Here is a 25,896-nt window from a genome sequence, read left to right on the forward strand (position 1 = left end):
CATACCTGTTGATCCAACTTTGATATCGTTACAGGGTTTACTTTTCTGAGACTAGAATGATTTTTCAGATCTTGTGAGACTTCAAATCTTCTCTTCTTTATCATCTCTTGCGTGCCTTCAGACTTTTCTTTCTGTATACACGTGTGTCCCCACAGACACACATGCTTTGTCTCTGAGATTCGTGACATTTACTAAGTAGCTTCTGGGTAGCTGGGTGACTTGCTTCCAACCTGAGAACAAGGCATTAAATCCATCAGTTAGCTTCAATGAGACATGTATTTTCTGAGCACAGTCTCTACCCCAACTTCAACCTGACATCTGCTCACATAGAGTGAGAAAATATGCAAAAATCTCATATAATTCATTCTTCTGCTAGATTAAAAAAATCAAATCATGCATTTCTCTGCCAGTGGGTTGTAAACACCATTTCCCATGTAAAGGAGCGCCGATGGTGTCCTGGCACATATGTCTGCCTGTTGCACCGTCATCTGCTTTAACTCTGGAGTGTGATGTTGAGAAGGTCACCCCTTGTCTCCACAAGGAGTATCATGGAAGGTTATCACTGCCTGCAGAGGGTGAAGGAAGGCAGAGTGGGTGGGCCATACATTTGCCAGTTTTGGTTAGGAGCCTTCTAATGGCCTAAACAATAAAATAAAAAAAGAAGTATCCGGAATTATTTGATGCATTTCTTTTTTGAAACCTCCGTGAAGCAGGAGGTTAAACTCAGGGCTCAAAAGTCGCAGTTCCCAAATCTCCACTAGCATCTATGGTCTGCAGATCCAACCAAGTCAGCCAGGCAGTGACCCTGAAGCTGGAGTTAGAGACCAAGATGAGGGCCCCTTAGCTAAAGCAAGGGTTATTTTTTTTAAAATTGATACATAATAATTATACATACTTATGGAATACCTGTGATATTTTGATACAGGCATACAATATGCAATGATCAAATCAGGGCATTTAGGATATCCATCGCCTCAAACATTTACCATTTATTTGTGTTCAGAATATCTCAAATCTTCTAGCTATTTTGAAATATACAATAAATTATTGCTAACTGTAGTCACACAGCTCTGCTGTTGAATGCTGGAACTTATTCCTGCTATCTAACTGTGTTTGTACCCATTAACCAATCTCTCTTCATCCCGCCCTCCCCGTCACTCTTCCCAGCCAGGGTGACCTCAAGTGATCTGCCTGCCTTGGCCTCCCAAAGTGCTGGGATTATAGGCGAGAGCCACCGCACCTGGCCAAAATAACCCATTTTCTTGTTTAAAAGCCGAGATGCTAAGAGGGAAGAATTTTATGCAAGGTCACACATGTGATAAGTGGTATGTAGGTAGGATAGAAACCCAAGAATGCCAAAATGTGCACCATTTTTTATTTTTATTTATATTATTTATTTGTTTACTTATTTATTTATTTTTGAGACGGAATCTCACTCTGTTGCCCAGGCTGGAGTGCAGTGGCACAATCTCTGCTCACTGCAAGCTCCGACTCCCTGGTTCAAGCGATTCTCCTGCGTCAGCCTCCTGAGTAGCTGGGGCTACAGGCACGTGCCACCACACCCAGCTAATTTTTTGTATTTTTAGTAGAGATGGAGTTTCACAGTGTTAGCCAGGATGGTCTCGATTTCCTGACCTCGTGATCTGCCCGTCTCGGCCTCCCAAAGTGCTGGGATTACAGGTGTGAACCACTGCACCCCGCCATTAAAAAAAAAATATTTGAAGCTCTCTCTCCACCATATACCGCCTTTGTATTCCAGCCTCTAGCCAGTTCTTGGCATCCACCAGGCCATCTACATGGAGAGTGGCTGATTTACAGACGTCCTGATTCTTTGGTCTGTGCCTTCCTCTCCAGATGTGGAGGATGTTTTGCAGTCTGAGTGGTGGACCTCTTGGCTCCTGCTGGTTCTGACACTGGTGGAAGCCAGTTTGATACGCGGTTCTTGTACATTGGGTCATAAACTGTTTGGCAGGAGTTGGGGGCAGGGGAAGAAAACATTAGCAATGAGCTCTAACTTGATATAAGTAAACCAAACAAACCCAGGCCCCAAGTGGATTCTGCTGCTTTTCAAAACACATAAGCAAAGTCCTCTAAGTCTCACAAGTTCATTCTTGTAAGCTCCTTGAATAACAACAATTATTCAAGGTCATAAATAAGTTTACATTCTGCAGTCCCAGGAGCATTCCTGTATCAGTTATACCTCCTGTGTGGAATCACCACTTAAATTAAATTTGCAGTTTGATTTCCTCTGAGTGAGAAAGCCCCTTTAAAAGAAGACATGGAGTTAGGAATGGCCCCATATTAGTTAACACCGGTTTCAGGAAAAGCATAGTTATTCCATATTCATTCCGCAAAAGTTTACTGAACACCTACTATGTGCCAGACCCTTTGTTAGGTACTGGCAACACAAATGTAATTAAGGCAGAGCCCTGTACTCAAACTGCTCAAGACTAAGGGGCAAGAAGATGACTAGCTGAGATACCACGTGGTAAGTGGCAGCATAGAAGAGCGCTTCCCAGAGAAGTTTCTGAGACTCATCTGAAAGGATAACTAGGGCATGTGAGGTCAAAAAGGTAGGGAAGGGTGCTGCAAGTCGTGCAATAGCACATTCATAGGTACGGTAATCAAGACAAACAAAAGTGGGACTGAGGCCGGGTGTGGTGGCTCATGCCTCTAATCCCAGCACTTTGGGAGGCCGTGGTGGCCAGATCACTTGAGGCGAAAAGTTCTAGACCAGCCTGGCCGACATGGTGAAACCCCCTCTCTACTAAAAATACAAAAATTAGCGGGCATGGTGGCAGGTGCCTACAATCCCAGTTACTCAGGAGACAGGCAGAAGAATCCCTTGAATCCAAGAGGTAGAGGTTACAGTGAGCCCAGATCACACCACTGCACTCTACCCTGGGCAACAGAGCAAGACTCTGTTTCAAAAAAAAAAAGTGGGACTGACAAATTATTTAATAAAGTCTGATAACACTATTAGCCAAGGTAGGAAGGGTGGATACTCTCATGCATGCTAGTGAGACTGCTAGTTGATTTGACCCATGCAGAGAGTAGGGTGAAAGAAGAAAGTACATGGGGCTGTGGAAAGGCTTACATTTTTAAAGGGGATCTTAGAATGGCAGGGAGATGAAGCATAGATGGAATTTTCTGGTCTCAAACTCTGAAAGAAACCCTGGTTAAGCTGTTTTTATGTGTCACAGGCTGAAGCCCTGGGTCCCCAATAGAGGCTGACTGAGCCCAGGGAGGATTCTAGGGGTCCACAGACCCAGAAGGCTCTGAGTGTTAGAGGTTCATTGATTCTTGACACCTCAGTCCTGGTGGCAAACCTCAGAGCTGCGGATAGAACGTTAGGGAAATGCTATTTGAGTTCTTCTGTGATCACCCACCTCACCGTGTTTGCAGATGAACATCACTAAGCCAGAAGTGGAGCTCAGAGTTTCTTACTCTTTGTTGCTTTAACGTATCTTGGCTCTACAAAGTCTTGTTTTACAGTTTTGTTGGGGAGATATTCAAGTGTGTGTGTGTGTGTGTGTGTATGTATGTGTATTTATACTTTTTTATACTGAGGTTTATCATGAATATCTTGTTTAGCCATGTTTTTCTGTTGTTGAATGAGGAAGATTTTAGAGATCCAAGATGTGTAAGAGAGGGTAATAATAGAAATTATACCTGCAAATAGCCATTCATCCAAGTGGCTGTGTTACATTTGCACATCAGTCCTCCCAGAATAAGGACAGACAGTAGAGAATGTGCAGAAGTAATAGTCAAATAGAATACTGTGATAAAATGAACTTTCTCTGGAATGAGTTGCAGTGCTTGATATTGGAGGCTTTGGATAACCACTGGGGATTTTTGGCAGGTCTGTAATGGAATATCTGTATTTTAGGGGGGTAATTCTAAGCCAGCATGTGGGATGGATGCAGTGAGGGATGGACTGGCAATAGAAGACCAGCAATAGCCAGGCGAAAGACTGGGATTGGAGGCATGAATTGCAAAGGGGAAATACAAAATTAACCCAGAGTGAGAGACAAACTGTAGAGCTGATAGAGCCTTGATGACTGATTGGCTGTGGGGGATACAGGGGAAGAAAAAGATTATGTAGAAAAGCGCAGCTTTGCTAAAGGGTTGGATGTCCTCCCCAGAGGCACGGGAGACAGAAGGAGCAGCATGGCCAAGTGTTGGGGGAATGGAGGTTGGCCAGGTACTGAGTTCAGCCAGGGGCGTGTTGATTTTGAGGCACCATCTACACACAGAATAGTCTGGGAGTTTCCCAGGACTTATTTGCACAGTGGAGTTACCCTGTTTTGCACAGTGTGTGAGCCATTTAAAAAATCTTTAAAATGGATCACAAATAAAAACGTTAACTGGACTAGGTATCAATCAAATCTCCTCAAATAGTGGATAATTCCAAAACCACGTTCTCGGGAAGGCATATTTTTCTATTTGTTACCTTTCAAACAGGGAAGGGAAATTAGAAGAGGAGGTTCAACAACCAACATTAACTTCATAGAGCGAAAGCCAGAAGCTACAACAGTTAATTGGTAGCACATTCATATATAACTTCTCCCTATGGAAGAGAACTAAGAATTCCTTTACTACTTTGTGGTGCAGATGTTCCAAAATAATGCACGTAACAGTTCTTGTGCTTTCAGAATGGGCAGTACAGGTTGTGATGTAATGAGCCTGATTCCATAAACACATCCAAATAAACATCATTACTTTATAGTCACATCCAGTGTAAGCATTATTGATACAAGGTTGTAGTTAATTATGAAATAAACTGTACGCCCTTTATTCAATGTCTGTCTTTAATGTTGGTTTGCAGTAATCTTTCCTGTATCAGGATTTATTAGTTACATTGTTAATATTAATCCTATAGATTTCCATGGTAATTAGCAGGCAATTATAGTACAATTTCAGTTATTAGCATGTGATTATAGGATTTTCGTCTGTGTCCTAATACAAATCTATTTCTTAAGAGTTAGTGTTTAAATTGTGTTCTGTTGAAAGTAGTTTTATAGTAAGGTCACGCTTTTTTGAAAACTTAAGCTTTCAAAATGAAATGAAAACATTTCTTCGCTTTTGATTCTCCATAGTTCTCTTTGAGGGAAAAGGAAGCCTCTCAAAAGACTCTTGATCACAGACTTTAGTTGACCTCTGTGAATGATTCAGCATGGCTGTCCTGTTAAGGTCTAGAAGCTCTTTTTAATCTGGATTCATGCTCCACTTTCAAACAGGAATCATAATTAAAACCAAAGGACAGTTTATTTTAACTGTTAAAAAAAATAAAGAGTTTTTTTCTTTTAGTTTTTTAGAGGAAGCTGGCTTTGGATGTGCCCTATAAGCATGCTTTCTCAGTTTTTATAGCCAGTCCTGGGCTTGGCTACTCTGAGAGCTATGCAGAAAAGTGGGAGGGTGGAGATTTAAGGTGGTGTGTGGGAAGAGGTGATGTCCAATTGTTGGGAGTTCAGGTAGCCAGGTAGCTAGGTGGTCAGGTGGTAAGATGATCAAGTGGCCAGGTGGCCAGGTGGTCAGGTGGCTAGGTGGTCAGGTAGCCAGGTGGTCAAGTAGCTAGGTGACCAGGTAGACAGGTGGTCAGGTGGTCAGGTGGCCAGATAGCCAGGTGGTCAGGTAGCCAAGTGTCCAGGTGTCCAGGTGGCCAGGTGGTCAGGTAGTTTGAATTTGTGGCCCCAACAGGCCTGGGAGGCAAGGGCATCAGCAACTCCCAACTCTCTTCAGCAGGGCTTCCTGCTAGTTTAGTTCTCTGGCTCTCTGGAGGGCTGTCCTTTTCCCCAAACAATACAGATTTGCTGTCTCCCTACAGTCTGGAAAATGTAGGTCTTCCCTCCCTTAAAAATAACCCAAGTAAATAGAATTTCATTTTTTGATGTTTTTCTAGGCTGTTTCCATACTTCTGAATAGATATGAAAAATAAATTTGGTTACAAACCTAACCAAACCTCTTGAGAGCTCCCAAATTAAAAAAAAACAAAATCCAAGGGCTGGTGAGAATTAAGGCTGTAGTTAGAGCTCAGTCAGAAGAGCAAGCTCCATCCCCACGTCCTCCCCAGGACCAGATGTGAGGGGGACTCTGGGGTGTGGGCCAGCAACGGCCTCACTTGCAGCTCCAGATCCTTCTTTGTTGCATCCGCCCTTGCTGTTATCACGAGTTCATGTGCAGTGTGAGACATGCTCTGTTTTCTAGAGACGTGCTAAAGCTGCAGTTACGGAAAACTCCTTTTCATCTCAACCTTGATTAGAAACATTTCTGTGATAAAAGTGCAGTAGGCTGTGAAGGTTAATTAACTTAAAACACTGTAAATGCAAGTGTTCTCTAAAGTTTGATATTTGTTTAGGCAGAAAATAATTTTCAATCATAATTGAGCCACTGTGGGTTTTCACTTACTGGATAACTGTCTCAGGATGAATCCTGGAAACTCATTCTGTTGAGGCCAGCATCTCTGGGGAAAATCCCTTCTGCTGTGTGTGTGATAGGGGTGGTCCTCGGGCTCCCTCTGGTTCCCTCCAGGGAAGGGTCAGGATCCTATCCCAGCTCCAGCCCCTGACTCCCTTTCAAACTATTGCTGGGCCCTCCTCTTTCCTTCCACCCCATGGTTCTTAAGAGAGGAGCCTGTGCTTCCTGCCCGACATCTTAAACTATCACTCATTTCTCAATCCAGCATAATCTGTCTTTTATTAATATTTTGAAATGACAGATCTCTTTTCAACCTTCACTATTTTTTCCTACTTATTTCCAACCTCTTGTTTGACCCTTCTCTGGGGTTCTCCTTGCCTAGAATAGCCCGCCCTCGCTTCTTCACCTGGAAGACATCTCACACCTTGAGACCTTGTTCCCCTAAGATCTTCCTAATCTTCCCAGATAGAGTCAGCTGCTCCCACTGCGGGCTTTGCTTTAGATCTAAACAATAGCACTTGGCAGGGTTTCACTTGGTTCATTCATTCATTCATTTATTCATCCTACTAGACGCTGAACTTTTTGAATGAAGAGAGGATTTTTTTAACCTTGAATCTTTGTATGCTTAGCAGCTGGTACAGAACCTGGCAGAGAACAGATGCTCAACCAATGTTGCATAATCGATGAGTACATTGCCATGTGTGGTTTTGTGCATCTAGGTGACAGTGACAGTAAGCAGACATGTGCCTGGTTCACTGAGAAATCTGACTGGGGTTGGACTGTCCTCTTTCATGCTGAAAGAATCATTTTTGGTAGTATTTTTCTGATACTGGAAGACTATGCCTTAATACTTCCATTTCTTATATTTAAATATATTTTATTGTACTATAAACATTTTGATGTAACTTCAATACCTCTGAGACTTAATTGCTAGCCTACAAACATAATATATATATATACTCATAAACAAGTATAAATGTCTCCTTTTAAACTTAACTAGAAATTATTTCTGTTTTCCTGAAACAAATGTGGAAAATTGTTGAAAGGCAAACTTTTTTTTTTAAAGTAGATAGATGTGTAATTAAAACTTATAACAAATGTGTCCCTTCATCTTTTTCTTCACTGCTCCTCGGAACTCAGTTTTTCTGGTTCCAGCATATTATTGTTTAATAAGCCTTTTCTGATATTTCTCCTACTCCTGGAAATGTTAAAGCTATGAGTGGTTAACCAGAAGGAATGTTACAGAGAAGACAAAAGCAGACAATACTTGAAGAGCCCTCTGAGGGTCTGTTTTAATGACAGGGTAAAGCTGTCCTATAGAGATACTGGTTTAGATGATGAGATTTCAAAATCAAAACATACGCACATACTCACACGCACAGATAACTGAAACCACTGATAGACCTACTGTGTTTAGTACTATACAATGCTATATTTCCTATCTGTCATTTTTTTATACACATTTACTGGACATTGAGTTGTTTTTCCCCTAACTGATGGGACTTTTGTTATATCCATAGTTGTATCATCATTCTTTCATCTCCAGAGTGGAATTTATACTTTTATTTGATTTCATGTTTTTCGTTTGGAACCTCATTTTCTTTTTTCAGATATGCATTTAAGGAAACTTCAAGCACTCTCATAGTATTATAGTTTTCAGTATTATTGGATTGGCTTAAAAACGACACACACACACACACACACACACACACACAAAATCGTAGAGATACAATTAGATAGTTCATGAGACTCATGTGTTTCATAAGCAAAACTATAGAGCTGGTCTATTCAGCCACCCTCTAGCATTTGCTAGAAGTTTCTGCCCCTGTGGCCTTCAATAGAAACAAATGTATGTCTTTGTAACATCCACAAGTGTGAAATTAGGCAAATTTAAAGTTTTTCTTCCTTGTTTACAAAACCTAAAACTTGCCAAGTTTTTTCAAAATTAAATTAAACTCTTTGAGGTTGTAGAAGCCAAAATAAGGTAAAGCTAATCTGAAGAAAACTCTTTGAACAGGCTTCAGGAATGTGGACCACCACTAGTTTCTCTGCTTTTGAAAAGACATGTGTTGAAATAATTGAGTGCTTAATAAATGAGAGTCTCGTCATTGTTCAACAATCCTGTGCCATAGGTGCTGTAGTGTCTCCATTTCACAGATAAGGCAGCCAGCTTAGTGAGGTCATGTAGTTCTCCAAAGGTTGCTCTGGACTCAAGTCCACTCACACCCACCATCTGGGGTCAGCATTACAATGGTAAACTGTAATAGCAACAGCAGTTTCCCTCCTTAGGAGAATTCAAATTCCTATTTTGACATAATATCAAAATCTCTAACAATTTCGGAATTGATGAAAAATAAGTAAAAGTACACAGGACTAGCAACGTGAGTCATTCAAGTAGCAGTTAATGCAAAAATCATTCCTGCAACAAACTAGAATAGTCCATGAGCCACTTCCCACTGACTTAACACAGGTAAGAGGTTTACCTTCCTACGTCACTTAACTCATTCTGTGTCTGTGATTTGGGCAGTCAGGGGTAAGTGGGAAGCTTGATAATGAACATTTATCTTACCGTATTTTGAGTTGCTCAAGTAATTGGGCTTGTAGTTCAAATTTAGTAAAAGATAATCCACTTGAAGATTTGTAGTCTTTGTTCTGCACTACCAATTACCAAAAAGTTATTTCTAGTGTTTGAATCTATTCAGTCTGCAACTCTGAAGTACAACTATAAGTGTCTGAAAATTTTTTCTCACACTGAGGGTTGTTAGACACTAGAATGAGGCTGTGGAATCTTATAGAACAGACGTTCTTGAGACTCTTGCCAATAATATAAAATACCACCATTTCAGAAAGAGTTCAGTTTCATTTTATAAATTAGAGTCGGTTTAACCAAGTGTTATAGTTTCTGGATATATCATCGGGGGTGGGAAAAGATTAGAGAGCTTTGTGGGAGAAGGGGCCCTGTTTGCTGGGATGATTACTGCTGATTAACCACATTGGGCAGTAACTTCTAATCCTACGTGCCTATAACTTCTTGTCCCCTCATGTACTCCCAAGAGTGTCAGTATATTAGACAACAGCATGAAGAATAGAAAACCGGCATATGCTTGAGTAGTTCGTGCAGTGTTATCAGCGTCTTACTTACCAAAGCACAGTTTGCATTTTCATTCATTCAGAAAACTGTCAGAAACTGCCAGGTACTTTTGTGTGATTTACAAATTAAATTTGTGGACAGAGACAAAATGGTTATAGTTAAATCTCCCTGAGCCACATGGACTAATGAAACGAGCTGAATGTTAAGCCTGTCTGAGTTACTAAATCTGGAGCTATGTGCTGTGGTGCAAACAGGGGCACACGTGCATGTGTGTTTATGTGTGTCTACGTACAGGATATGGCCTATTGTCAGTTTGAAATCAAGTTTGCTAGTCAAGACCAACATTCTTAAAAAATGAAATCATATAGAATAAAAAATACTAGCATACACAGAACATAGTAATGGGGTACAATATAAAATGTTCATACTCTGTGCTTCTGGTCAGTACAACTTGAAAGCTATAACATTGTCTGTAGAATTCCTTCTCCACAAACAGGAGGGTGAATCAAACCCAAGTGAAACATTAGATGTAGCCTAAAAGGAAAGTTCTAAGAAACACAAATGTTATCTGTGAGGGTATTATACTAAGCCATGGAGAGCAAATAGTAATGATATTATTAATAATTATACCTTTAATAATATATTAATAGAGGAGTCTCTCTATGCTGGTCACATATGTTTCCATAATTTCAGCTGTAATTGCCCTGGATTTTGTGTGGAAAGGTGCTCATTTGGCTGTGTAGCAGAGAAGTCAAAGGCCTCTGGCATGTATGTAGATGAATTTCATAAGTTCCAATCCCAGCTTGGGATTACAAACTGACTGTGGGGGATGGGAGAGTACTTACATGCTTACCTGTTTCCTATCCTATGACATAGGAATAATAACAATAAAAAGCTACCAAGCAAAGCTGTCTGAGGTAATACTTGTGAAGTATATATGTTTAGCACAGGGCTCTCAAAAAGTGGTGGCCATTATTATTATTTGCTCATGGGCCAGTATTTCAATGATGGAAATACTTTAGTGCCTCTGAAAATCAGCTCTAGTGTCAACACACTTAAGGAAACCCAGTCAGGTCACCTCTGACTCTGTAAAGCATTATGAAGAAAATAATGAACTCATAAGTGAGTTCTTGTGAGTCATTCGGGTTTTAAGAAGCCACTGCTTTGATTTTGAAAACAGAAAAAAAAAATCTCAGAATCTATTTAGACTAGGTTTCATTTATTCTGCCTGTTTCAAGTCAGAGCAAATGCTCCTGGAATGACCCTCTCCTGTTTCCTGAGTTTGAGCCGATCCTATTGGGCACTGCAGACAGGGAGAAGTGGATGTTTGAGGACAGGTGGGAGGTGCAAAGTGGAGACCATTATTGGTCCCACCGTCCACTATGAGACTAGCAGGGCCCAGTTCTCTTAGCTATTGTCTCTATTTTGTAGATGAGGAAATTTCAAGTTCAGAGAAGTTGAGTTAACTCACCGGAGGTCTCAGGGCTTGGTGGGAAGAAGGACGGAAAATTAAATTCAAGTCTGTGTCTCCACCACCATGTCCTTTCTCTTTATGCCCTGATTGCCACCCTGTAAATAGACTTGTAAGCATCAGGACCCCAAATATATAAACTATGTCGAGCTCTCAGCTTTTGTTAAAAGCATCTTATTAGGCTGTGGTATATGTACCTTGAGTCAGCAATTGTGCCCAGAGCCATTTTCAGCATTCCAGCTTCATTATTTCACTAGTCCAGACAGAATCCGCACCTTTCAGAAGAGAAGCAATCTTTATATTAATTATGCTACTCTTTTTAATCTCCAACAATATATACAAAAATAATTAGAAGGGGTAGTTATAATTTACCAAGCGTGTGAAGCTTAATTAAGGTGGAGGAATTAACACTGCCTTTGACGGGATTTCCAGAATCACACTTGCACCTCCAGTCAGTCTGAAGAAAGCTCAGCCTCCAGAAGTCTGAATTTAAAAACCTATTAACAGGCCAGTGATTATATGCAAAAGATAAAAAATAGAAAAGATAACAAAAAGATTCACCGTAACAATTCAAATAGAATTGGATCCCAGAATTTCTGTGCCAAATATAACTTGCCAGAAACACAAACACAAAGCATTGCACTTTCACACATCCTCAACAGCCCTTTGCTGAAGCACTGCAAAGTTTATCATCATTTCCCCAACACAGACACCTCTTGTTTTCTTAGAAAGGCTAACTTTGGAATTTTTCTTTCAGTCTTCACAGTGCTTGCAGTATATGGAGATACTTTCTTGTTTGTCTCCTCTCTACTGAAGCACCCCAACCCTGTCCTTCTTGTCAAGGAATCTGCAATGATCCCAAAATGTCCAGTCTCTTTGCCTCATCAAGGTTACACTCCTTTAGTGCTTCCCAACAAACTAGTAGCCATTGTAGGACATACTCTGATCCCAATATCTGCTGACAATGTATTGTTGAATTTGCAAGACGAATATGGGCAGTGGTTAAAAGTGTGGCCTTTGGCATCAAGCAGACCCGGATTCAGATCTCAGGTTGGCTTGTTACCAGCTACGTGATTTTCCACAAACAGCTTAACTTCTCTGTGGGAGGAAGATGCTGATTCCTGCTTCACAGAGTGGTTGCCAGGATTAGCAGAGGTGATAAAAGCTTCACATAGGCTTGGCACGAGCTTGTAAGTTCTCTGTGGCAGTTATTATCCTGAGAGCATTTGCACTTTAATGCCAGGAGATGACAATGTCTTTATCCAAAGGATGGAGTGTTTCAGGATGAGCTTCCAGGCATAGGAATAAGAAGACATCCTGAAGCAGGTGGTGCTTGAATCTTTCTGTGCAGGTAACTGCCTGTCCTCCCATATTGGTATTTAGTCCTCCTAAGAAGGGAAATCTGAGAAGTGAAGAGGAACTCTCACATGGACTTCATTGATAGTTGACTTAGGACCTTAATGACACATATAGCACTTTTTTTGTTTATTTGTTTTTTTGAGACAGAGTGTTGCTCTGTCACCAGGCTGGAGTACAATGGCACAATCTCGGCTCACTGCAGCCTCTGTCTCCCGTGTTCAAGCAATTCTCCTGCCTCAGCCTCCTGAGTAGCTGGGATTATGGGTGCGCACCACCACACCTGGCTAATTTTTGTATTTTCAGCAGAGACAGGGTTTCACCACGTTGGTCAGGCTGGTCTCGAACTCCTGACCTCATAATCTGCCCGCCTTGGCCTCCCAAGTTGCTGGGATTACAGGCACGAGCCACCATGCCTGGCCAAATATAGCACTTTCTAATACTGTGTGGAGTGAACCAAATGCACCAAAATAATCCAATAATGAAATTGCTCCTTTTAATTATTTTGGCATTTCCATTTGCCATAGAACAGTATTAAGTGTAGTCCCCAGACCAGCCACATCAGCTCTACCTGAGAGCTTGCTAGAAATGCAAATTATTGGCCACATTCTAGACCTATGGAATCGGAATCTCTGAGAGTGGGCGGAGAATCTGCATTTTACCAAAGCCCTCCAGGTGACTCTGGTGCCCTGCAACATTTGAGAAGCACCATTATAGAATATCCACTCAAGCCTGTCAGCCATGGGAATTTGGAAACACTTGTTCTGCTTTGGGAGGATCCTAGCAGGTCCCTAGAGAATTTCCGTGTGTTCCCATACACTTCACTCTGAGATTCCAAGGACATACACAGCCTTAGAGAAGACCCTGAACGTTTTGGCTGTATCACTGGCAGCATATGACATTAACAATGAGATCAAGTTCACTCTTATTTCATTAAAAAGACTCCCATTTTTTCTCCCCATGGTTTTATTCTTTTTGTTGTTGTTGTTGAGATGGAGTCTCTGTTGCCCAAGCTGGAGTGCAATGGCGTGACCTCAGCTCGCTGCAACCTGCACCTCCCGGGTGCCAGTGATTCTCCTGCCTCAGCCTTTAGAGTAGCTGGGATTACAGGCACCCATCACCACGCCTGGCCAATTTTTGTATTTTAGTAGAGATGGGGTTTCACCATGTTGGCCAGGCTGGTCTTGAACTCCTGACCTCAGGTGATCTGCCTGTCTCGGCCTCCCAAAGTGTTAGGATTACAGGAGTGAGCCACCACGCCCAGCCAGCATAATTTTTTAAAACCTGTTTCGGCCAATAATAATATTGTTGCATCATGCCTGTTTTGGAAAATATTAAGCCATTTTCCTATTTTTTCACTTATCCTCACGAGGTAGATGTTAGTATTGTGTTTACAAACTAGTATTTAAAATGTGTAGTTTTTATGTTGCCTTGTCACTTTTTTTAGGGTAAAAAAAGTCCATTTGAAATTCAATATGTTCACAATGATGTGTTTTATAATTCGTTTAAAGAGGGATGATTATTTTTTAGCTATGGTAACTATCATTGCAAAAAGAAGCCATTCACTCAGGTCACATGAGTTCTAATCACAGGAAGGAATCCCAGATGTAGGAGGTAGAGAGGGACCCTTGAAAATGATATGTCCTCGTCCTAACTCCCAGAACCTGTAAATATGACCTTATTTGGGAAAAAGATCTTTGCAGATTGTGATTAAGGATCTCAAGATGAGATCACTCTGGATTAAGGTGGGCCCTACATCCAATGACAAATCCTTAGAAGGGGGAACAGTCTGGGCACGGTGGCTCACACTTGTAATCCCAGCACTTTGGGAGACTGAGGCAGGCAGATCACCTGAGGTCAGGAGTTCAAGACCAGCCTGGCCAACATGGTGAAACCTCATCTCTACTAAAAATGTCAAAAAAATTAGCCAGGCGTGGTGGCAGGTGCCTGTAATCCCAGCTGCTGGGGAGGCTGAAGCAGAAGAATCACTTGAACCCGGGAGGCAGAGACTGCAGTGAGCCATTGCATTCCAGCCTGGGTAATAAGAGCGAGAGTCTGTATCAAAATAAATAAATAAATAAAATAGAGAGAGACAGAGAGAGAGAGAATGGGGAACAGATGCAGAGACACAGAAGAGAAGGCCATGTGAAGAGAGAAGCAGAGATTGGAGTGACACACTGCTGGCATGGCACAGCTTGATTTCAAACTCCTGGCCTCTGGAACTATGAGCAAAAATATTCCTGTTGTTCAAAGCCACCACGTTTATGATAATTAGTGATGACAGCTCAAGGAAACTGGCAGAGCAGCTCATGACTATGCCTTTTCCTGACTATAGCTGTCAAAATTGACAACATTTGGGTTTGAGAAACTTTCTTGAGAAAATAAGTTGAGGAAGGCTCAGCACCAGGTCACTGAGTTTCCATTCCTACCGTTGGCCATAAACTCTTAAGCATACAACACTCACCAAAGGACATTCACCCAGCTTTCAGAAACCGGAGGCACAACTATTAGCATTTTATTTGTCAGACAACTATGCATGTGGACGAAGTCACATTGGTTTGCATCAGCTGTTTAGTCTCTTGGAAGACTTTGACAGTCGTGAAGTGGGAGCAAAGCTATTGTACCACCTGTAGAGACTGAACACAAAGGGTAGAGATGAGCAGACATTTCTTGTATGGTATAAGGCTGGAGAGGAGTACATGACATCTAGTCTCTTAGTTATCTTGCTTGTTTAGAATGCCTAAGGATCTGTCCATTCATTCACTGAACAAACTTATGGAGCACATCCTATGAGTATGATATTAAGCACTGAGAAAGCAGCAGTATTTAAGATAAGTTCCTTGCCCTCATATAACATATACAACTAATGAGAAATGCTGGTGATAAATAGTAAACTAATAAATAAAATACTTGTACATGCCATGAAGGACATATACAAGGTAATGGAACCACCCAATAACAAGTAGTCTTACTATCCTTTTGTTTTGGGCATAAAAAAGCAGATTAAGGATAACTGTCTTGTTCATTTATTTATCTATATACTTATTTATATTCTGTCTCTGGGACTGAAAGAGCCAAAAGATCAGGGACCTAGTTTTGTTTCTTGCTGTTTCTCAAGCATGAGGACAATGCCTGGCACATAGAGGGCTCATGGTAAATATTCCTCAATACATTTGTTGATTAAGTGAAGGTGATAGAAACTGACAGGGACCTTGAACAAGATTAGAGTATTTTATTTGGATCTATATTGCATTTGTTTTTGAAATTCTTTCCTTATTTGAGCTAATATGCTTTTTATGGAAGACATTTTTTATGTGGAGAAGCTATGGGAAATAAAACCTCATAATGTTGTAACTCATGAGAGCTAGGATACATGTTTGACCAAATTTTCTTGGTTTGTCTTTATTTCTAGATATAACATTTGCTTTCTTTTTTACAATTCACCTAAAAGCTGCTTATTTTTAAATGTGTATTTAAAACTTCAAAGTTGCAAGACTATCTTTTAGAATAATTAGCTATAAAGAATCAAGGACTTCCGTTGATCTAAATTCAATGGTCTTCTTTTCTCTTCAAAATTTTAAGAGTTTGGCTGGCCTGCTGGAAGCACAGGTTTATATTTAAAATCATCCCAAGTATAGTCGTATAACCTTGTTCTAAATTTGAAAGATATAAAATTGTTTTTCTTTGCTTTTTGTTTTCTCTTTTAGCTTTAACTGTTTATTTCAAAATCAGTAAGAAAACTGAATACCCTAAGAAAAAAATACGCAAAGAACAGAGCAGGAAGTGTTGTAATAAATAAATACATTTTTAAAACAAAGAGAAGGGCCGCGTTCCATGGCTCATGCCTGTAATCCTAGCACTTTGGGAGGCCGAAGCGGGTGGATCATGAGGTCAGGAGATCGAGACCATCCTGGCTAACACGGTGAAACCCCGTCTCTACTAAAAACACAAAAAATTAGCCAGGCGTGGTGGCAGGTGCCTGTAGTCTCAGCCACTCGGGAGGCTGAGGCAGGAGAATCGCTTGAACCCGGGAGGCAGCTCTTGCAGTGAGCCGAGATCGCGCCACTGCACTCCAGCCTGGGTGACAGAGTGAGACTCTGTCTCAAAAAATAAAAAAATAAAAAAAATAAATAAATGAAACAAAGAGAAAAAAATAAATACAGAGAGTCAAAAACAAAATGAAAGCTGGTTCAACCTCCTTTGCAATCAATAAATTACAAATTAAATTAATGAGTCACCATGTTTTGCATACATGTTTGGAAAGCAACATTTTGAGGAAACAACAACACGTGTACTGTTGCTGTGAACATCAACTGTTTCAACTTTTGCAGGAACACTTCGACAAAATGAATTAAAAGCCTTAAATTTTTTTTTCTTTGACCTGCTACTTTCACTTCTGAGAATATATATTAATGAAATACAATGAAGCGTATATGCATTTTTAGCTGTAAAGATAATTAAATAAAACCTTATTTGAAATAGAAAAGTATTGGACATCATCTGGCTGAGACAAGCAAAATAAAGTCATGGCACATAATTCAATTTAGTGGTATTTGGCCATTAAAAGTAATTTTATACCAGTTTATTGACATGGGAAGATGCTGATGATGTGTTAGGCAAAAATAAATACATTAAGAAATAACTGTTATAGTACTGTATAAAATGTTTACATATTTTTGAGAAAGGGAAGCAGAGAGAAAGATAGGAAGGATAAAGTGTACCACAGATATGTTTATAGTTGGTTATTTGTGGATAAGAAGATTGTGGTTGCTTTTAAATATTTTTCTTATTTGTTCATGATCTCTGACTCTCCTGTGGTGGCCACACATGCTTTTATATTGAAGTGTGTGCTTTATTTAAAATGTAAACATGTAGTTTGGCTTTAAAATTTCCATGGGGGAAACCACAGAAGCACGGCAAAGGACATTAGTAAGCAGTCTCCGTAAGGAGACACCTGGTTGGCTATCCTGTGTGAGAAGAGATGTTTCAACTTAAAAGTGGTAGAAGAAGTGCAAATATATTGTCAGTGAAATGCTGCCTTGTGCTCATCAGATTGGCAAGAAAGTAGGGACAAAGAGGGAAATAGAGTTCTGGTGGGAGGCTGCACTGGCTCATCCATCCTGGAGACTGAGTCTGGAGGGCTGTCCTGAAGAGCACATTTAGGAGCTTTGTATGTGATCAGCCATCGGTTCAGCTCCCAGGAATATGAATTTTTATCACAGAGTTGTCTGTACCAGAGAGCAGAGACCACTGAAGGGTCCATCTCTGGGATGGGGGATAAGTAAACTGTGGTCGACGGTCCCTGCAGCCACAGTTAGAAACAGGCATGCAACTAGCACTAAGGTTAGATCTGAAAAGGTCTAGTGTGGATTGCCAGATAAAATACAGGGTGCCAGTTAAATTTGAATTTCTTATAAATAATGAATACATTTTAAAGATAAGTATATCCCAAATATTTGCCCAATCTGGCAACTTTAGTCATAGAATGACAGAATTTATGATAATTAAAGCTATGTACACAGGCAAATCAAACCAATATATTCCATAAGGATATATGTTAACATATTTATAGCTATTGCATTTGTGGGAAGGATACTAGGAAGAAAAAGAAATATATAGTAACCAAATAAAGTCGTAAAATAAGAGAGGGCCTTGAATAGACCAATGTTTATAGTGAACTAAGTATGATTAACTCAAGTCTCCATAGCTAAGTCCAAAAAGATTTTTTTTTGAGATGGAGTCTCACTCTGTCACCCAGGCTGGAGTGCAGTGGCACGATCTTGGCTCACTGCAACCCCGCCTTCCAGGCAAGAAAATCAAGCGATTCTTGTGCCTCAGCCTCCTAAGTAGCTAGGATTACAGGCATGTGCCACCATGCCCGGCTAATTTTTGTATTTTTAGTAGAGACAGGGTTTCACCATGTTAGCCAGGCTGGTCTCAAACTCCTGACCTCAGATGATCCTTCCATCTCGGCCTCCCAAAGTTCTGGGATTACAGATGTGAGCCACCACACCTGGCCCTAAAAAGAAATTTTTAAAAAACTTTACTGTGGTCTCCTGAAATTTTTTTTTTTTTTTTTTTTAACTAAAGTCCTGATGACACTGCCTGGCTGATAAACAGAATATTCTGTTCTACAAAAAATTCTGTATGGAGTACCCTGGTACTTCTAGCAAAATTAAGTGACAGAAAAGTGAGCAGGAGGGAGAGTGGGTAGGTGACATGGGGCTTGGAAGAAAAGAGAAAACCTTAATAATTTTATAAAACTAGTAAAATATGAAACTAATGAACAAATTAGCTAAGAACATTGGTTTGCTTAGTTTTACTCTTTTAAAAGAGGAACACGCTTATATTCTTACAGAGTAAGTATGAGTAAAAGAACATAAGTGAGCACCAATCCTTAACCGTTAGCATGGAGATAGCTAGAAAAATAAGCAAAGTTTAAATTTACCCATTGGAAAATGATGGTTCAGTACATGTCACCGAGTCACTCTTACTGCTTTAAAAGCTTCTTTTTTTTAATGTTACAGCCGATTACAAGGAGAGCTTTAATACGATTGGAAACATCGAAGAGATTGCGTATAATGCTGTTTCCTTTACCTGGGACGTGAATGAAGAGGCGAAGGTGAGTGACAAAATAGCATTGATTCATTGTTCATACCTCCTAATAACGTGCCCATCCTCTGCAGTTTATTCTTTTTTAAAAGCCTCTATTGGTAGCCTCGTATTGAAAGGAAAACGAACCTTTCATCTTTTGCCTTTGCGGAGGGTAAGGGAGAAAAAAGAGCGTGCTCCTCTGTGGCTTCCTGTAGAATGTAATGAGCCAAGTTGCATGTCCCACCCAAATCCTTCAGGCCCCAGGCTTCATTTTAGCACTTGCAGCTGGGAAGATGAGGCCAGAAAACCTTTTCTCTCTGCAGTGCAGATTTCCCCAAAGGCCTCTCCGTGCAGCCTCCTCCAGACACAGGGAGGAACTCAGAGCTGATGTGTTCGTAGGTAAGCTACTGGGCAGACCGCTGACCCCATAGCCCCACCAGGCTTAAGCTGGTTGAAGGATGGAATACAGGAAGCAGGCTGCAGGTCCCTGAGCTCTACTGACGGAAGTGTGGCCACCAGTGTGACCTTCAGCCACTTGTTTAATGTTGGCTGCTTCACTAACCTTCTTCTGTTTTTCGGGGTGCACACATGGTTAAGAAGTACAAAGGCAAAATCTGTGGTGAAGTGAGCCCTGAGAGAGACGTCCACTATTGCACCAGTTTGGATGAAAGAAGGCAGATTTGCTTTCTGGCCACGAGTCTCTGATTTTATGAAAACCCCAAACCGTTCTGCTATGCCCACTCTCCTTTCTGTGTTCCTTCGCTTCTGATCCTTGATTCTTATTTTGCACTCATGGGAAGGTGCCAGATGAAACGTAAGCTTGTTTTTTGGTTTAGTTCTGGACCATCTAGGTGGGTGTTAGAAGAGTTTGTCTTCAAGCAAATGAAAAGGTCAATGTACACTGCTCTGGTCAATGCTTTATTGTCTGAGAGCAGGGGGAAGGCTGGGTGAGAAAGGAAATGGGTTGGGAGTTTGCAGGCACGGCTACAGAAGAAGAATTGCCCAGTGTCTCATTTCACTCAAGTATAAAACAATGTAGAATAGGCCTGAGAAAGGCAGCCCAAATGGGCAAATGGTGATAGAGTGCCCGTACAGCCTGGAGAAGTTTCTGTGGCTCAGTCTCAGTGCCTCCCAGAAAGGAAGCAGACCTTGCTGTGGGGTGCGAGATTGGTCCCACACAGAACTGTAGGCATATGTGTCTCTAAGGTCCACTCCTCCTTCATTTAAAGTTTCCTGCCCAAGCCATGTGCTTTTGGCACTTTATTAATCTCCTCGGCTACCTGAGCCCCGTTCTCCCTGCCCCTCCCCTCTCCTGAGAACACTGTGCTCCTGTGCTCAGGGCTCTCTGCACCTTTCCCACATTCCTGCCTAGTGCCTCCTTATTCCAGCCAATGCTTGCCCTTTCTCATCATTCCCTGTTCTCTCAGAGGCTAGACTGCTGGACCTGATCAGTAAGAGGCAGTCTGTGTGACGGCACAGGACTAGGATGGCCACTGAGTCATCCTGAGCAAGTTATCTGACCTCTCTGGGCCTCGGTTCTGGCATGCAGACAAACACACAGATTTCCAAATGTCTCTACTGCAGCCAGCATCATGCTGAGGGCATAAACCACGATGGATGATCCAGTGCTCTGGAGGGGAGGCCTGGGAAACAGTAACTGAGCAACAGTGTGACCAGGGAGAGGCAGGGCCTATGTCAGAGTCCCTGGGAAGAAAATGGAAGTGTCTTATCAGTGTTAAAGGACCAGGCATGGTGGCTGATGCCTGTAATCCCAGCGCTTTGGGAGGCCAAGGTGGGAGGATCCTTGAGGCCAGAAGTTCAAGAGTAACCTGGGTAAAGTAGGGAGACCCCATGTCTACAAAATAAAAAATAAAAATTAGCTGGGCAGGGTGGCATGCATCTGAAGTCCTAGCTACCCAGGAGGCAGAGGTGGGAGGATTGCTCAAGCCCAGGCAGTAAAGGCTGCAATGAACCATGATCATGCCGCTGTACTCTAGCCTCAGTAACAGACCAGGACCCTGTCTTACACACACACACCACCACTACCACCACCACCACCACCACCAACAACAACAAAACAAATGTTAAGGCGAGCTATAACTATGAGCTGTAATCATTACCATAATTTTCATTATCACGCAATCTGTGATAATGAGTGCTAGTGGGTGAATGTTTTAACTGTTCTGCTTCAATAGGAACCTTTTATAGAAATGCCTAACCTAGAAGGGACAGTTTAATGATGGAAGCTTCAGGCTCTGTAGTAAACCAATGAGATAGTTAATGTGGAGTTGAGTTGACCTTCCAGCCCAGTTCATTCCATACCACTCATTCACCATAAGCAGGAGCTTACTTTCCTTGTCTAAATGTGTGTGCCTGTGCATGTGGGTGTACATGTGAGTATGCATGTGTATGAACCATGTTGCTCAGAGCAGACAAGTTTAAGCTCACATATGCTTTGAAAAATGACAGTGGAGGATATTTTATATTGCATTGTTTTATGTTGCAAAATTTGTTTAGCTTCATTAATAATATTTTAAGTGACTATTACTTGGTGGCAGCAATTGTTTGAGGTTTGGGTTAATCAATAAGTAATGAAAAAAGTTCCAAATTTTTTTTTTTTTTTTTTTTTTTTTTTTTGAGATGGAGTCTTGCTCTGTCACCCAGGCTGGAGTGCAGTGGCCGGATCTCAGCTCACTGCAAGCTCCGCCTCCCGGGTTCACGCCATTCTCCTGCCTCAGCCTCCCGAGTAGCTGGGACTACAGGCACCCGCCACTTCGCCCGGCTAGTTTTTTGTATTTTTTAGTAGAGACGGGGTTTCACCGTATTAGCCAGGATGGTCTCGATCTCCTGACCTCATGATCCGCCCGTCTCGGCCTCCCAAAGTGCTGGGATTACAGGCTTGAGCCACCGCGCCCGGCCAAGTTCCAAATATTTTTCTCCAGACTACTGAAGAGCACTTAATGTTTTATTTTACTTTAAGTTCCTGGATACAAGTGCAGAACGTGTAGGTTTGTTGCATAGATATACGTGTACCATGATGGTTTGCTGCCCCTATCAACCCATCATCTAGGTTTTCAACAAAGCAAGAAGTAAAAGCCCTGCATGCATTACGTATTTGTCCTAAGGCTCTCCCTTCCCTAGACCCCCACCCCTCCACGGGCCCTGGTGATGTGATGTTCCCCCTCCGTGTCCATGTGTTCTTACTGTTCAGCTCCCACTTATGAGTGAGAACATGAGGTGTTTGGTTTCCTGTTCCCGTGTTAGTTACTGAAGAGCTTTTAAAGAGAAACCATAAAAGTTAAAACTACTTCATTAGAAAGGCTGAGAGGATTTTTTTAAATCTGCGGAGCCTAAGGCATTTCTCTAAAATATCATTGATTTTATAATAAGCAGACTACAAAAGGCAAAATTGCATGATTGTTGAAAAAAAGGTTTTCAACAAAGCAAGAAGTAAAAGGCATCCCTCTCACAGTGGAAGTGTCTGTGATCTTCCTGTTGCGGACCTATCTGTCACGAGTAGTTGCATTTGCTTTAAAATTCCCATTGGTAACATCTGCACACAAATCTTTCCTAGGCTTCAGGGCAGCAGGCCCTTTCAGTATCACATGATATTTTAGTTTGTATGTCCAGAGGACACAAACTTGTGGCCTGCAGCCTTTAGATGGTCCACAGAATGCATATATGTATGTGTGTGTTATGCATTTTTGTACTTCTATTAAAATTTTAACATTTTTTGGCCCACATTAAATAATCAGAAGATTATTATTTTTAAAAATCCAGGTTTTTAAGTCTCTTGGATAATTGAAGATTCTGGCAACCATTAAGCCCTAGTGTTTGCAAGGTGATGAGTGACTCTAATAAGGTACTGGGCTCTTTATGGCTTTCTCTAGCATTCTCCATTCTGGAATTTTCCCTGCCTAGCCCTGGTGAACATTTGAGTTTTCATGCCCAACTATGCCCCCCAGGCAACTGATATGCAGATTAGCTCTTCACTGCCTTTCAGCATTTAGGAGGGTAGTGACACAATGCAGGTTGAAGCCGTAGGTAGGTTCAGTCTTTCTGCCCGGAGCTCAGAGGAATGGGGCAAGCAAGGCCACCAGCATTCCCTGGCTCCCTGGCTCCTTTGGCCTGGTCCTCATGGTGCTGCAGCTGCAGCAGGCCAGGCACTGATTTGTGTCCCCACTGCTGAAGAGGGAATCTGTGACATTCTTCTGAATGCTCACAACAGTGGTAAATCTTGGTCTTACAAGATGTTAAAAAAAAAAACAAAACACCAGAAACCACCTCAATCCAAATGTGAATACATATCAACAAGCTGGATAATACCACCTGAGGATTAAGAATGAGGGTTTTTTTGTCACCAAGTTTTATATATCATCTTTGGAGCCGGCCATATCAGAGGAGACCTTCTAAATATGCTTTAAAGCCATGGCAGCATCATTGGAGAAACCTGTATGTCTTCCCAAGATGATTATGTTAAAGGATAGTTTTTATTTGGATATTTAGGTTTTGATGCATTTATTTAAAAAACAAAAACCAAAAAAACCAATCCAGTATTTGGTATTCTTGCCACAGATCTATAATCAAGACCTGATGATAAGGCTTATGGATTTTTCCAAAGCATACATTTTCTTTCATTGCTGACTTACATTTTATTTCTACCTCTCATTTAGCATGAACAGAAAAAAAGGAAAGACATGAAACTCTAATCATTTAATTTAATTAAATTATAGGAAAATGTTTTCCCAGGGAAGGTGTTAAAGCTATTAGTTAAAACGAGGTTTGGGGATTAATTCCAGATTTGCAGTGTCCGTTGCAGGCGGATTTTCGCAGAACTATTGCGGAGTTCTTCAACCCAGAACCCGTTTTGCTGGTTGTGACACAGAGTCTTTGCAGCAGAAATAGTCTCCAACAGGATCGGCTTTTGTCCTCAGGGTCTCTGCAGTCTGGAAGCCTGTGTAATGTGAACAGGTGTCCCTGGGCTGCTGATATCCAGGTGGACAAGGTTCTGAGTGTCCACACTGTCACCGCTTGGAAATTGATGGTGGGCAGGGCCCAGTGTGTGGCAGCAGAAAGAGCACTGAAAAGGGGTTCAGACCACCAGATTCTAGCCCTGGCACCCAAGTAACTGGCTTTTTACTTCCGTTTTTTTTTTTTTTTTCAAAAAAAAAAAAAAAAGCCACAAAACAATGGGAACTGTGTGTGTGCACATATGTGTATGTGTAGATTAAGATCCCATCCATATGATCCCAATGGGAGGACTTCTGTGTCATATTCTTTCACATGACTCCCATTTACAAGAATTTTTAAATTTTCATTCTCTCCTTACCCAAACACTGGCACCTAAGAAGTAGATTTGTTGGTCACTAATCCCTAAGATGAGGAATTCCCACGCCAGACCCTAGTGAGTTATTAAAGGGCTGTGAGCTCAGATTCCTGGCACCGAGCACTGCCTTTTCCAAGTGATGACATCACCCCCCGAGCAGAGTGCAGCAAACCCTAATTACAGACTTCCTTTTCTCCTAGATTTCTAAGGAGTCTTGAAACTGGGCCCCTTATTTTCGTCCAGGGCTGTTTTCTCTGTTCACAATGATTTTAAGATTAAACCAATCTTGGTGTGCTACAAAGACCTCCCTCATGTGACCACAGGGAAGAATTACTTGAGCATTAAAGATGCTTAGTGCTTTGCACTGACTTTCAGGAACATGTTTCCTTTTCGGATTTTTTCACTGGAACACTGTAACAATTCCTCCATGTCTCTACTCTTCACCCTTCCTTGGTTTATAATACATAAGGTTTAAAAAAGCTTTCTTTCCAGGAATATTTTTTTAAATTGCTCTGCCTCCAAGCCTTTTAGAATGACCTTAGTTCAGGATTCACTGAAACTGTTCACTACCATTGTGTCCGGAATTGGTGGGTTCTTGGTCTCGCTGACTTCAAGAATGAAGCCGCGGACTCTCACCGTGAGTGTTACAGTCCTTAAAGATGGTGTGTTTGAAGTTTGTCCTTCAGGTGTTCAGATGTGTCTGGAGTTTCTTCCTTCTGGTGGGTTAGTGGTCTCGCTGGCTTCAGGAGTGAAGCTACAGACCTCCACCGTGTTACAGCTCTTAAAGGCAGCATGTCTGGAGTTGTTCATGCCTCTCGGTGGCTTCCTGGTCTCACTGGCTTCAGGCATGAAGCTGCAGACCTTCACAGTGAGCGTTATAGCTCATAAAGGTGGCGCAGACCCAAAGAGTGAGCAGCAGCAGGATTTATTGCCAAGAGCAAAAGAACAAAGGTTCCACAATCAGAAGAGAAGAGAACCCCAACTAGTTACCAGCGCTAGCGTGGGCAGCCTGCTTTTATTTCCTTATCTGACCCCACCCACATCATGCCAATTGGTCCATTTTACAGAGAACTGATTGCCCCATTTTACAGAGAGCTGATTGGTCCGTTTTGACAGGGTGCTGATTGGTACGTTTACTAACCTTGAGCTAGACACAGAGTGCTGATTGGTGCATTTGCAATCCTTTAGCTAGACACAAAAGTTCTGCAAGTCCCCACTAGATTAGCTAGACACAGAGCAGTGATTGGTGTGTTTACAAACCTTGAGCTAGACACAGGGTGCTGATGGGTGCGTTTACAAACCTTGAGCTAGACACAAAGTGCTGATTGGTGCATTTACAAACCTTTAGCTAGACATAAAAGTTCTCCAACTCCCCACCTGACTCAGGAGCCCAGCTGGCTTAGCCTAGTGGATGCTGCAGGGGGGCTGCAGCCTGAGCTGCCCTCCAGTCCCCTGCCCCTCACGCCCACACTCCTCAGCTCTTGGGCGGTTGATGGGATTCGGCGGTTGATGGGATAGGGCGGTTGATGGGATCCGGTGGTCGGTGGGATCAGGAGGCGCCGTAGAGCAGGGGGCGGCGCCTGTCGGGGAGGCGGCTGAGACCCAGCGAGAATTCCAGCGCAGCGCGGCGGTGCTGGAGGA

At 41.9% G+C, this 25,896-nt stretch overlaps 1 protein-coding gene across 10 annotated transcripts in view; it reads left to right on the forward strand.

Annotated features, from left to right (window-relative positions):
* Nucleotides 1–25,896, forward strand: part of GRHL2 (grainyhead like transcription factor 2) — a 184,709-nt gene that overhangs the window by 90,318 nt on the left and 68,495 nt on the right. For all 10 annotated transcript variants that reach the window (XM_065519483.2, XM_073999234.1, XM_065519484.2 and 7 more), the window contains exon 8: nt 18,863–18,957. In XM_065519483.2, the coding sequence (XP_065375555.1) occupies nt 18,863–18,957 (95 nt within the window). The remainder of the gene's footprint in view (nt 1–18,862; nt 18,958–25,896) is intronic.

The sequence above is a fragment of the Macaca fascicularis genome, chromosome 8 (assembly GCF_037993035.2).
Source record: "Macaca fascicularis isolate 582-1 chromosome 8, T2T-MFA8v1.1".
NCBI lineage: Eukaryota > Metazoa > Chordata > Mammalia > Primates > Cercopithecidae > Macaca > Macaca fascicularis.